The 12,293-nt window shown below is 45.4% G+C and overlaps 1 protein-coding gene across 3 annotated transcripts in view; it reads right to left on the bottom strand.

Moving 5' to 3' along the window:
- The window catches only part of LOC138285661 (uncharacterized), a 222,604-nt gene that overhangs the window by 136,969 nt on the left and 73,342 nt on the right, over positions 1-12,293 (bottom strand). Inside the window, exon 6 of one of the 3 annotated variants that reach the window (XM_069225909.1) lies at positions 4,699-4,761. The exons of the other annotated variants lie outside the window; for them this stretch is intronic. Coding sequence (XP_069082010.1) covers positions 4,699-4,761 — 63 coding nt within the window. The remainder of the gene's footprint in view (positions 1-4,698; positions 4,762-12,293) is intronic. 3 annotated transcript variants of the gene reach the window in all.

Raw genomic sequence — 12,293 nt, 5'->3', positions numbered from 1 at the left:
AGTGCCTTGGCTCGGTCAACGCTTTTTTGGGTTAAGCCATGGCCTGTTGGCGGTGGCGTCCCCTGGGCTTTAGCGCTTTTCTCGTGAGTTTTTGTTTTCGACGTCTTACTCACGGTTTTCGGCGTTTCCTCAGGATCGATCTCCTCAGAGTCCGACTCCTGGGTGGAGAATGTTTCTTCCTCCTCCTCGAAACGCTCTTGTCTTGTCGGCGCCGACGCCATTTGCAGTCTTCTTGCTGTTCGGTCCCTGAGTGTCTTCCTGGACCGAAACGCTCGACAGGCCTCACAAGTATCCTCCTTGTGTGCTGGTGACAAACACAAGTTACAGACCAGATGTTGATCTGTATATGGATACTTGTTATGGCATTCTGGACAGAAGCGGAATGGGGTCCGTTCCATCAGCCTTGAAGAGACACGTGGCTGGGCCGACCAGGCCCCGACGGGGATGGAAGAAAACCCCGAAGGGCCACCGGAGCTCTTCTTAATTCAGTGTCGATCTGCTGTAACTAACCCGATACCGAACGCAAACAATACCGACGATTTTTCCGAGATTCTAACTAACTTTCCGACCCGAAACACGGAGCGAAAAGGAACACGTCCGAACCCGATGGCGGAAAAAAAACAATCTAAGATGGAGTCGACGCCCATGCGCAATGGAGTCGAAATGGGAGGAGTCCCTCGGTCTCGTGACTCAAAAAGACTTCTTTGAAGAAAAACAACTTGTAACACTCCGAGCCCAACACCAGATGGCGGGATGTGCACAGCATGTGCATCTGCAGCTACACATGCCATCGAACATATAGATATATATAAAGATATATACACACACATCATTTTTATGAAGTCTTATCTATATAGATTCAGGAGTTCTTATATTACCTGATATGAGCACAGCATCAAAGCTGAAAAGACATGACTTAATGCTCATGGGGAAGGAACCCCGGGTCTTGAGGAAGCAGTCTAATCTTTCCTTTGATGCTAGAGAAGTGACTTGCACTAGATGACTGACCTGCTGTGGGTACTAGAAGTCTTTTATTCTAGCAGATGTCTGAGTTATTTTGATGACGTTGGGTGCAGCTGAGATTAGTAAGTTACTTGTGGTTTAGTTATGGTGTCATCTATTACACTTATGGTTGGTTGAGGGAATATAAATAGGTGCTCACCTTAATGCAATTTTATGTTGGGCTATTCTCCCTATTAGGATTCCTACTATATTATTGGCACATGTATCTTTTCTTTTTAATAAACACATTAGAGAATAAAACAAAAAAAAAGAAAATCGTAATGCCCTATTTCTAAACCTCATTACTAAGTTTAAGTGCTGCTTTCCTACCAGGCATCATCAAAAGCCTGCCCCATTTTTCATTCTAGCTGCCGTTCCTGGTATGACATGATCCAGCACTTGCAAAGTAGGTCATAGCTGCATTCACTATGTTGCTCATCGCTTTAATCAAAAATGTTACAATTGCACCTATCAAATAGTTATTAGGCCCACTGAAACGGAGTTTGGCACCACTCTAGCCATGGAGCTCAGGACTTGCTGAGGTACTCCAGGAGCCCCAGACTGCTGTGACTGAGTGGACACGACAGCCAAGGGAAATCTAAACGCGGGCGACTAGTCGCCAACCCTACGGTGTATACATTCAGTAGATTTAGACATATGGGCCCATATTTATACTTTTTGACGCTAAACTGCGCTAACGCAGTTTAGCGTCAAAAAGTTTTGCGCCGTCTAACGCCATTCTGAAGCGCCATGCGGGCGCCGTATTTATGGAATGGCGTTAGACGGCGCAATCAGACCGGCGCTGCCTGGTTTGCGTGGGAAAAAACCACGTAGACCAGACAGCGCCGGCGTAGGGGGAAAATGGCGCATGGGCGTCTTAAAATGGGGCAAGTCAGGTTACGTCGAAAAAATCGTCTTAACCCGACTTGCGCCATTTTTTAACGACGCCCATCCCCCATCAACATGACTCCTATCATTGTAAAGATAGGAGTCATGCCCCCTTGCCCAATGGCCATGCCCAGGGGACTTCTGTCCCCTGGGCATGGTCATTGGGCATAGTGGCATGTAGGGGGGCACAAATCAGGCCCCCCTATGCCACAAAATATTATTAAAAAAAAAAAAAAAAAAAACTTACCTGAACTTACCTGAATGTCCCTGGGGTGGGTCCCTCCAGCCTTGGGTATCCTCCTGGGGTGGGCAAGGGTGGCAGGGGGGGTCCCTGGGGGCAGGGGAGGGCACTCTGGGCTCATTTTGAGCCCACTTGTCCCTTAACGCCATGCCTGACCCAGGCGTTAAAAAGCGGCGCAAATGCGCCGTTTTTAGCCACGCCCACTCCCGGGCGTCTCTTTTGCCCGGGAGTATAAATACCACGTAAAGGCCTGGGAGTCATTTTTTAGACGGGAACGCCTCCCTTGCATATCATTAACGCAAGGAAGGGGTTCACGCTAAAAAATGACGCACATTCCGGGAACTTTGGCGCTATTCGCCTCTAACGCCATAGTATAAATATGGCGTTAGTTGGCGTTAGTTTAGCGTCGAATTTGCGTCGAAAAAAACGACGCAAATTCGGCGCAAACGGAGTATAAATACGGCCCATGATCCTACATGAGATGAGGTCCACCTTAAATACCCTAAATGTATTATGTTTTGTTATGTAGGAATTTCAGGGTGACAGATGATTGTGGAGTGGAATTGTGGGGGTTGTCACTGTTGGGGGAAATGCACTTTTTCAAGTTTTTACTTGTTTTAGTTTGGTACACCAAGGCACCTTTGTCTGCACACGCCTTAGCACCGATCCTCAGGATACTTGCCACACCCATAGTCCTCTTGGCTGAATTTCCCCTCCTCTCTTGCAGTGTTAAGGGCCTCCTGGACTACCTTAAATGCATATTTATCCTCTGCTTTTTCAAAAGACACCAGCCGAGCACAGCCTTACTGAAAGAAACTCACTTATGGACCTCTAACTGCCCCTTCCAGGGGGGTAGCCATATTACTCCACAAGCACTTCCCACTTGTGGCGATGGGGTTCATCCACAACCCACAAGGTCCCTATATCGGAACGGTGGAGACACTAGAAGGAAACCATACAATGTCACTCTCATTGTATGCCACTCCACTCTAAGCTATTTAGCTCAGTACCACTCCACTCTAGTGCACACTAATCCACTGTATGCCAATCCACGGTACGCCACTCCACTCTACACTATTCCACTGTACACCACTACATTCTACCTCACTCCATTCTATGTCCCTCTACTCTACCAGACTACACTCTGTGACACTCTACTGTGCGCTATTCCAATCTACGCCCCTCCACTGTACAGTATTCCAGTCTATGCCACTACACTCTACCACACTCTACGCCACTGCACTCAACACCACTCCACTGTACACTATTCCACTGTACATCTTTCCGCTCTACAACACTCCACTGTACGCCACTACTCTGTACGCTGTTCCACTGTATGCCACTAGGATTTTGTTCCTTTACCACCACTTCATGGTAGTAGAACATCCACCAATTTATGATGAAAGTGGTATGTTTTCTTTGACGAATTCTCAGCTTCTAGAGAATTAGCTTCATCATAGGGATAGCTTGGTGTTGGGTGATGACAGAAAATAATTTGATTTATGGAGAAAGTGACAAAATGACATTTCACAGGTGGAATTTCCATCTTCATAAGGGTTCACAGAAAATCTACCATAAGGTTAGTGTGGACTATTCAGCATTGCACTTTCCTTTCCTCATTAATTGTGTGCATTGAACATTCTGATTGGTTTCTGATTTAGCTGTTCATTTATAAACCGCAGGATTTCCTGACAGCCACACAACCAATCCTTTTGTTCCCAGTTTCTATGTAGCTCTTACCATGCACTATATTGGCCGATAATGAACCAAGATTGAAGGAGACTAAAGGCCATACTCAGACAAGCCAGGAAATGCAAAATCCGCCTATTTAAGAAGGAATTCCTAAATCCGCAGTTCGAGAGTTCCCATATTATGGAGACTCCAGCAGAAGCGTTATCTTGCCCATAGATCCCTATGGCAGAGATAATGTTGCTGGCAGATATTCCTAATAGCAGACTAAACGCTTACTAAGTTCTCTGTCATCATTTGGTAGATTTTCTGTTACTGACCAATATTCAAAAAGGACTTTAAGGATGTGGACATATTTGCAGTTTGAAATGGGAAAGCAGGAGAACTACACAAATTAATTAAGTGCTTCTCGGAAATGCAACAATGAAGCTTAAACAAATAAAATCACAGAATACTTTAATAATGAATTTGGTAAAATTACATGTGTTGCAGGCACGATATAGGCAGCGCTGTACTTACGTAATAGCCACAAACAAAATAATGACTAAGATGTCTAAGAAAAATACCAAACATATTTTTACGGTGTATGTATTTCTTATTATAATTTACATACATGACATTGGCTATGTTGTACTAAATATAAAATAATTGTATTCTTAGAAGTGAAGTACTACTTCATTTAAACTACCACTAAATTCGGCCTACTGTTCTAAAACAAGGGGGAGGAAAGGGAGTGAAGAACTACCCTCCAGCCCTGACAGATGTGCAAATGCACATTCCTGCATAACAAAGGGCAACCTAACGAGCGGTGCTGAAAACACCTCCAGTCAGTGACTGTCGCAGACTGGATGATGGGCGAGCTGCATCAGAATACACACCTTGGTAAAGGAAGAGAAGCAGAAGCAGCTGTAGGTGTGATGGGCCTGAAGGTTTCACAGCAACTAGAATGCAAAGGAGGCATTTAAAAATTTGATATTTGCAGCAGGATCCTCATGATTCAATGGGAGCTAAGCGTCTGCACAAGCAAAGAAAGTATATTAAAATAACTTGCTTTTTTACTTAAATTCTCCTTGAAAATTTCAAAATCATTACAGTTTTAGCATTTATATGTTTCTATATGTAAGTGACAAGGTAATTGCTTCTAAAAATCATCAATCTGCTCAGGTTTTGTTCTATCTTTAGGATGTTATAGATCCTTTATTTGATGGAACATTATTACTGTTTTTGCTTGTAACATTTTTGTAGGACACTGGCCTAGCTTATAGTGGGTACCTGATGGTACTTACACCTTGTGCCAGGTCCAGTTATCCCTTATTAGTAGATTAGTAGTGTTCTAGCAGATTAGGCTGATAGAGGTAGCTATAGAAGAGCAGCTTAGGTTGAACTAGGAGACATGCAAAGCTCCTATTATACCACTTATATCATATAGCACTTTATCATAAGAATCCCAATACTCAGAGATACTAAAAATCAAGGTAATTTATTTTAGTGACAATGTGCCAAAAATATCTCAGAGGATATACTCCCTTGGGAGGTAAGTAAAATACACAAAATATACACACAAACCAAAATCAGGTAAGTAAACAGTTAGAAAAGTAGTGCAAACACTGTAGAATACAATAGGATGAAATAGGCCTAGGGGCAACACGAACCATATACTAAGAAAGTGGAATGCGAACCACTTAGGGACCCCAGGCCTAGGGTAGTGTGTAGAGGGTTGCTGGGAGTGTAAGAAAACACTAAGGGTGTCCAAGATACCCCACTCCAAGACCCTGAAAGGTAGGAGTAAAGTTATCCTACTTCCCCAGAAACACACTAAAGTCGTAATAGGGGATTCTGCAAAGACCACAACAGACTGCAGACTGATTCCTGGACCTGAGGACCTGTAAAGGAAGGGGACCAAGCCCAAGAGTCTGAAAGTGTCCAGGGGTGGGGGGGTAGGAGCCCACTAAAACCCAGATGAAGGTGCAAAATGGCTGCCTCCGGGTGGAAGAAGCTGAAGATTCTGCAACAACGGAAGATGCTAGGAACTTCTCCCTTGCACAGAAGATGTCCCACGGCGTGCTGAAGGATGCAGAGTTGTTTCCACACAGAAAGACCGCAAACAAGCCTTGCTAGCTGCAAAGGTCGCGTTTGAAGAAAATGGGTGCTGCCCGGGCCCAGGAAGGACCAGGAGGTCGCCCCTTGGAGGAGAAGACAGAGGGGGTGCTCAGCAACACAGAGAGCCCACGCAGAAGCAGCCAACACCCACAGAAGTATTTGAACACGGGTTAAAGAAAACTGAGCACGGTGGTCGTCTCAACACTACAAAGGAGGGTCCCACGAAGCCGGTGGTCAACTCAGTGAGTTGAGCAATGCAGGACAGAGTGCTGGGGACCTGGGCTGTGCTGTGCACGAAGGATTCCTTGCAAAAGTGCGCAGCTGCAGTTCACGCAGTACACAGGATTACTGTCTGGCATGGGAGGCACGGACTTACCTCCACCAAATTTGGACAGAGGGACCACTGGACTGTCGAGGTCACTTGAATCCAGCTCCTGTGTTCCAGGGACCACGCTCGTCAAGATGAGGGGACCCAGAGGACCGGTGAAGCAGAAGTTTGGTGCCTACATTAGCAGGGGGAAGATTCCGTCGACCCACGGGAGATGTCTTCTTGGCTTCCAGTGCAGGGTGAAGGCAGACAGCCCCCAGAGCATGCACCACCAGGAAACAGTTGAGAAAGCCGGCAGGATTAGGCGCTACAATGTCGCTCGTAGTCTTCTTGCTACTTTGTTGCAGTTTTGCAGGCATCATGGAGCAGTCAGCGGTCGATCCTTGGCAGAAGTCGAAGAGGGAGATGCAGAGGAACTCTGGTGAGCTCTTGCATTCGTTATCTGAAGAGAAGCCCACAGGAGAGACCCTAAATAGCCCTCAGAGGAGGATTGGCCACCTAGTCAGTTAAGCACCTATCAGGAGGGGTTTCTGACGTCACCTACTGGCACTGGCCACTCAGAGGCCTTCAGTGTGCCCTCACACCTCTGCATTCAAGATGGCAAAGGTCTGGGACACACTGGAGGAGCTCTGGACACCACCCCTGGGGTGCTGATGGACAGGGGAGTGGTCACTCCCCTTTCCTTTGTCCAGTTTCGCGCCAGAGGAGGGGCTGGGGGATCCCTGAACCGCTGTAGACTGGCTTATGCAAGGAGGGCACCATCTGTGCCCTTCAAAGCATTTCCAGAGGCTGGGGGAGGCTACTCCTCCCAGCCCTTAACACCTATTTCCAAAGGGAGAGGGTGTAACACCCTATCTCAGAGGAAATTCTTTGTTCTGCCTTCCTGGGACTGGGCTGCCCAGACCCCAGGAGGGCCTGTCTGTGGGTTGGCAGCAGCGGTAGCTGCAGTGAAAACCCCAGATAGCTGGTTTGGCAGTACCCGGGGTCCATGCTGGAGCCCTAGGGATGCATGGGATTGGCACCCCCAATACCAGATTTGGCATGGGGGGGACAATGTCATGATCTTAGACATGTTACATGGCCATATCCGGAGTTACCATCGTGAAGCTACATATAGGTATTGACCTATATGTAGTGCACGTGTGTAATGGTGTCCCCGCACTCACAGAGTCTGGGGAAATGGCCCTGAACTATGTGGGGGCCCTTGGCTAGTGCCAGGGTGCCCTCACACTTAGTGAACGTTAGGTGCAAAGTTACTAAGTGAGGGTTAGACATATAGGTGACTTATAAGTTACTTAAGTGCAGTGTAAAATGGCTGTGAAATAACATGGACGATATTTCACTCAGGCTGCAGTGGCAGTCCTGTGTAAGAATTGTCTGAGCTCCCCTATGGGTGGCAAAAGAACTGATGCAGCCCATAGGGATCTCCTGGAACCCCAATACCCTGGGTACCTAGGTATCATATACTAGGGAATTATAAAGGTGTTCCAGTGTGCCAATCAGAATTGGTAAATATGGTCACTAGCCTGCAGTGACAATTTTAAAGACAGAGAGAGCATAAGCACTGAGGTTCTGGTTAGCAGAGCTTCAGTGACACAGTTAGGCACCACACAGGGAACACATTCAGGCCACAAACTATGAACACTGGGGTCCTGGCTAGCAGGATCCCAGTGAGACAGGCAAAAATCAAACTGACACACAAGTAAAAATGGGGGTAACATGCCAGGCAAGATGGTACTTTCCTACAATTATATGTGCACTTATTTTTCCTCAACAGACCCAGGGCAAGACAGAGAAAAACACAAAAGGGAGACGAAAGAGGAACAGAAAGTCAGAAAAAATGTATCAATAATGGAAGCAGGGATCAAAAAGAATCTGCAAGAGTGAGATAAAAAAACGGGGAGTGAGGGAGACTATGCAGCCTTAGTAGTCAACACCCTGACATTAGATAGTGCAGGCTGCAGCTTCTGAGCAAAACTTTGGGTACTACATTTATAGGCAAATTTACTAACATGTTGTTCTGTGTTTGTGCCACAAAAGTGACGCAAACCAGCACAAAATGTTTTTCTATTATGTACTTTACAGCGCAAAACTTGTTTTGCACTGGAAATGGACTAAAAGTAACTCAAAGTAGCACAAAGCACTGCTTTGCATTACTTAGCATCAAGGGGGCGTTACATGGGCATACCCATGCAACCACCCACCCTTTTTGATGCAAAACCCTATCTACCAAAAATGTGAGACAGGGTTTTGCGTAAAAAATTAACGCCATTTGAAAGCAGGCGCTAAAAGGAGAAATGTTTTCATTTATCCTTTCATTTCCGACTTAGTATGTGTGCTGTACAGTGCAGCACACAGGCAAAGTAGGAAAGGTTTTAAAAGTTGTCTAAGCATAGTATTTTGTAGTGGAAGGGAACCCCCTCCAGTATAAAACCTGTTCTAGACTCTCAAACACACCCTTGCACTACAGCGCTAAGGTGTGTGCATGGTGCACGGCAGCAAAATTCTGTGCTAGGGAGAGGGGAGGAGAGTGCCATTTCTCTGTAGGTATGGTGCTCTCCTGCTCCCTAACTTTCACGCAACTCAGTGCAGCATCTTTGGCTGCTGCTTTGGGTGACATCTTAGTAAAGCTGCCCCTTATTCAAATTTAGTGCTGGTGGAGATCTTAGTTTGTCTCATGTTACACTAAAACATTTTGAGCTTTATGTACGAACATTCCAAATAGGAAGTTTTAAGTTTCAAATAAAAACAATTCACAATTTGCAAATTCTTATTAGGAAGCAATTAAAATGGATTTGGTAGAAGGGTTGTAATTTCCACTCTGACTTCAAGCTATGAATTAATAGGTTGGTTGACAAAATACTCAATCGAAGTCGGTTGCATTTCAACCCACTTTATTAATATGCATGAGGTAGGTTGCAAATTGTGACCCACTACAATTGGCTAAAGATGCAGCTAGGTGAACTGCAGAGGTAACATGATGGCTGCGCACAGTAATTCAAGACGTTTGGGACAGGGTCTCTGATCAGATCCCCAAGGTAAAAGCAAAGTAAAACCTTCCTAAGTCTAAGACACACGCTGAGGCGTATGCCTATAATCATGATGGACAAAACCAATTGTATGTTCACAGATTAGCTATGGTCCAAACAAAAAGGGCCACAGCGATCAAATAGAAATCTACGAAGGTTCTTGACCTAGTGATGTGAAAGCTTGAACTTTGTAAATAAGCAAAGCAAAGGGAGAGCCTTAGTTACACAGACAGAAGGCATATAAAGGCACAAGGATGGGGCTATATTTTTGGATGTTGCATGAAATCAGATGTCAGTCCTCCATAGATTTGCATTTTCATGAATAATAACTCCATTACATGATGTGCTGTATCAAGCTGCACTCTCTCACGGATTGTGTCTACTGATGGTTGGAGAAAGCTATGTAAAGTTGCTAACGTTACGATAGCATCAATATGACTGTATAACTATCTCCTATGATTATAAGTTTTTGTTCTTGTTCAAGTTTTTTACCAGATTTGAAATCTAATAATTTGAAGGAAGAGTGTGTTTGTTCTTTTGTCTTTCTTTCTGAGCCAGGTACAACTGGGTGAATAATACTGTATGTTAGCTGGGTACTGCAAATTGGCAATAAATAATACATTTATCTTGAACAAATGTTGGTTGAAGCTACCATGATCACCTCTTTGTGCTCACCCAGACCCATATTTACAAGCGGCCTGCACTGCCAGTGCGTCACTTTTTGTGATGCACCAGCAGTGCAAGCTGCTGACCCATATTAACTAGACAACGCAAAGCCACTTTGCGTGGCTTTTCATGGCCTTGTAGATATGGAGTAAAGGAATGCATTGCCCTACTTTGCATCGGGGAGGCATTTCCATGCGTGTTGCATGGGTGCTCCCATGCAACACCAATGGAATTTGACGCATTTGCAGATTTACAAGGTTTTGTAAACCTGGGAATGCGTCAAAACCTTATGCCAGGGGTGGTGTAAGAGAGACGCAGCTGGGAGAAATATCTTTATTTCTCCCTGTTTGAGCCTCTTTTTGTGTGTGCTACATTCTACAGCACACACAGAAGAAGGAAATGACCACCATTAATTGTTTTTGTTGCAGGAATGTGTCCTGTCCTGCACAGAAACCATCATCCCCACAACTCAGGCACCCTTGCAATACGGTGCAAGGGTGCCTGCGCTGGCGCCTGACAGCAATTTATGCACCAGCGCAGAGGGAGACGACAGAAATGTGCTGTATCTTGTAGATACAGCGCATTTCTACCCTTACCCTGTAGTGCAGGGCGGCACAGCGAGGCACTTGCTGTGCTGCCCTGCACCACGGTCCTTGTAAATATGGCCCCCAATCTTTAGTAAGACTCAGCCATAACACTCCAGTTTACCTTCTCTACCTCAGATCAACAGGAAATAGACTTAGTGCAATGAACAGACTTGACTCCATGAGGCTTGACTTTCCTTCAGCACCCCTTAATCCTTTCAGAGCTCAAAAAGCTGAAACTATCTGCAAATATTTGCCTAGAAGAAACATGGACCTTACCCACCCCCTGCTCATGGAGTGTGCAACTCAGGTATCTACATAAAGAGATTAGAGACAGATGTCCATCTGCAAAGAGAACATATTTTTGCAACAGCTATTGACAAGCCCAGTCATTTCTTTTGAATAGTCATTCATTGTAAGTCATATTTATTGTTGGAGCAAGGCTAAGGAAACAGAGTGCAATATTCAGTTTGCTGGAACTTTTTAGAAATTTCCAAATGTGGTACCAGTATATGAGAAAGGCTGTACAAAACCACAGAATACGTACAATTTTGCATTCATTTTGTTGCCACATCTGGCAAGAGAAATGAGGGATTAGTCCTGATTTGTGTAAGTGTTTGTGCGACAAGTGGCAGTCTTCAATTACTTTGAAGTTAAGCTTTAGGTACACTTGTCTCAGTTTATGCAGTGTATGTCATTCCAATCTATGGCACGGCATGGTACACCACTACTCTGTATGCTATTCCACTGTATCCCACTCCAGTCTTTGCAACTCCACTGTACGTCACTACACTATAGGACACTCCACTTCACTCCACGCCACTCTTCATCACTCCTCGCCACTCTACACCACTCCACTGTGTAGCAATTCACTGGATGCCACTCCACTGTACACCACCCCACTCCACTCACTATATGCAACTCCACTCTCTGCCACTTAACTGTACCCACTCCAGTCTATGGCACTTCACACTTTGCCACTCAACTCTACACTATTGTACTGCATGCCACTCCACTCTATATCACTCCTCTTTACAGCATTCCACTCTATGGCACTTCACTCTACTGTACGACATGCTACTCCACAACAATCCAGTCTACAATCTACTCTGCAACATTCCACTCCACTGTACGCCACTCCCTTCTATGCACTTGACTGTACAGTATTGTACTCTACACCACTACACAGTATTGCATTCTACAGCACTACGCTTTACTGTGTGAAATGCTACTCAACTCTACAATCTATGCCATTCCACTGTACGTCAATCCACTCTACGACATGCCACTCCACTCCACTGTACGCTACTCCACTCTTTGCTATTCTACTGTACGCAACTTGATTCTTTACCACTCAACTCTACGCTATTCTGCTATATCCTAGTCCACTCTCTGCAACTCCACAGTAGGCTATTTCACTGCATGCAGCTCCACTCTCCGCCACTCCACTCTACACAACTCCAGTCTATGCTACTCCAATCCACTCCACTCCACTATGCCACTCTACTCTCTGCCACCCCACTCTATGCAACTCCACTCGACGATATTCCACCATTCTACTCCACACTACTGCACTCTGCACCACTCCATGCCACTCCACTTTATGGTATTCCACTGTACGCTATTCCACTTTATACCACTCCTCCGCACAACACTCCACTTTCAGCCTCTTCAATATACGCCACTCCATTCTGTTATTTCACTGCATGCAACTCCACTCTATGCCACTCCACGCTATTCCACTATACGCCTCTCTACTCTCCAAT

Source organism: Pleurodeles waltl, chromosome 3_1, assembly GCF_031143425.1.
Source record: "Pleurodeles waltl isolate 20211129_DDA chromosome 3_1, aPleWal1.hap1.20221129, whole genome shotgun sequence".
Lineage (NCBI taxonomy): Eukaryota > Metazoa > Chordata > Amphibia > Caudata > Salamandridae > Pleurodeles > Pleurodeles waltl.
This window is presented reverse-complemented; position numbering and strand designations above follow the sequence as displayed.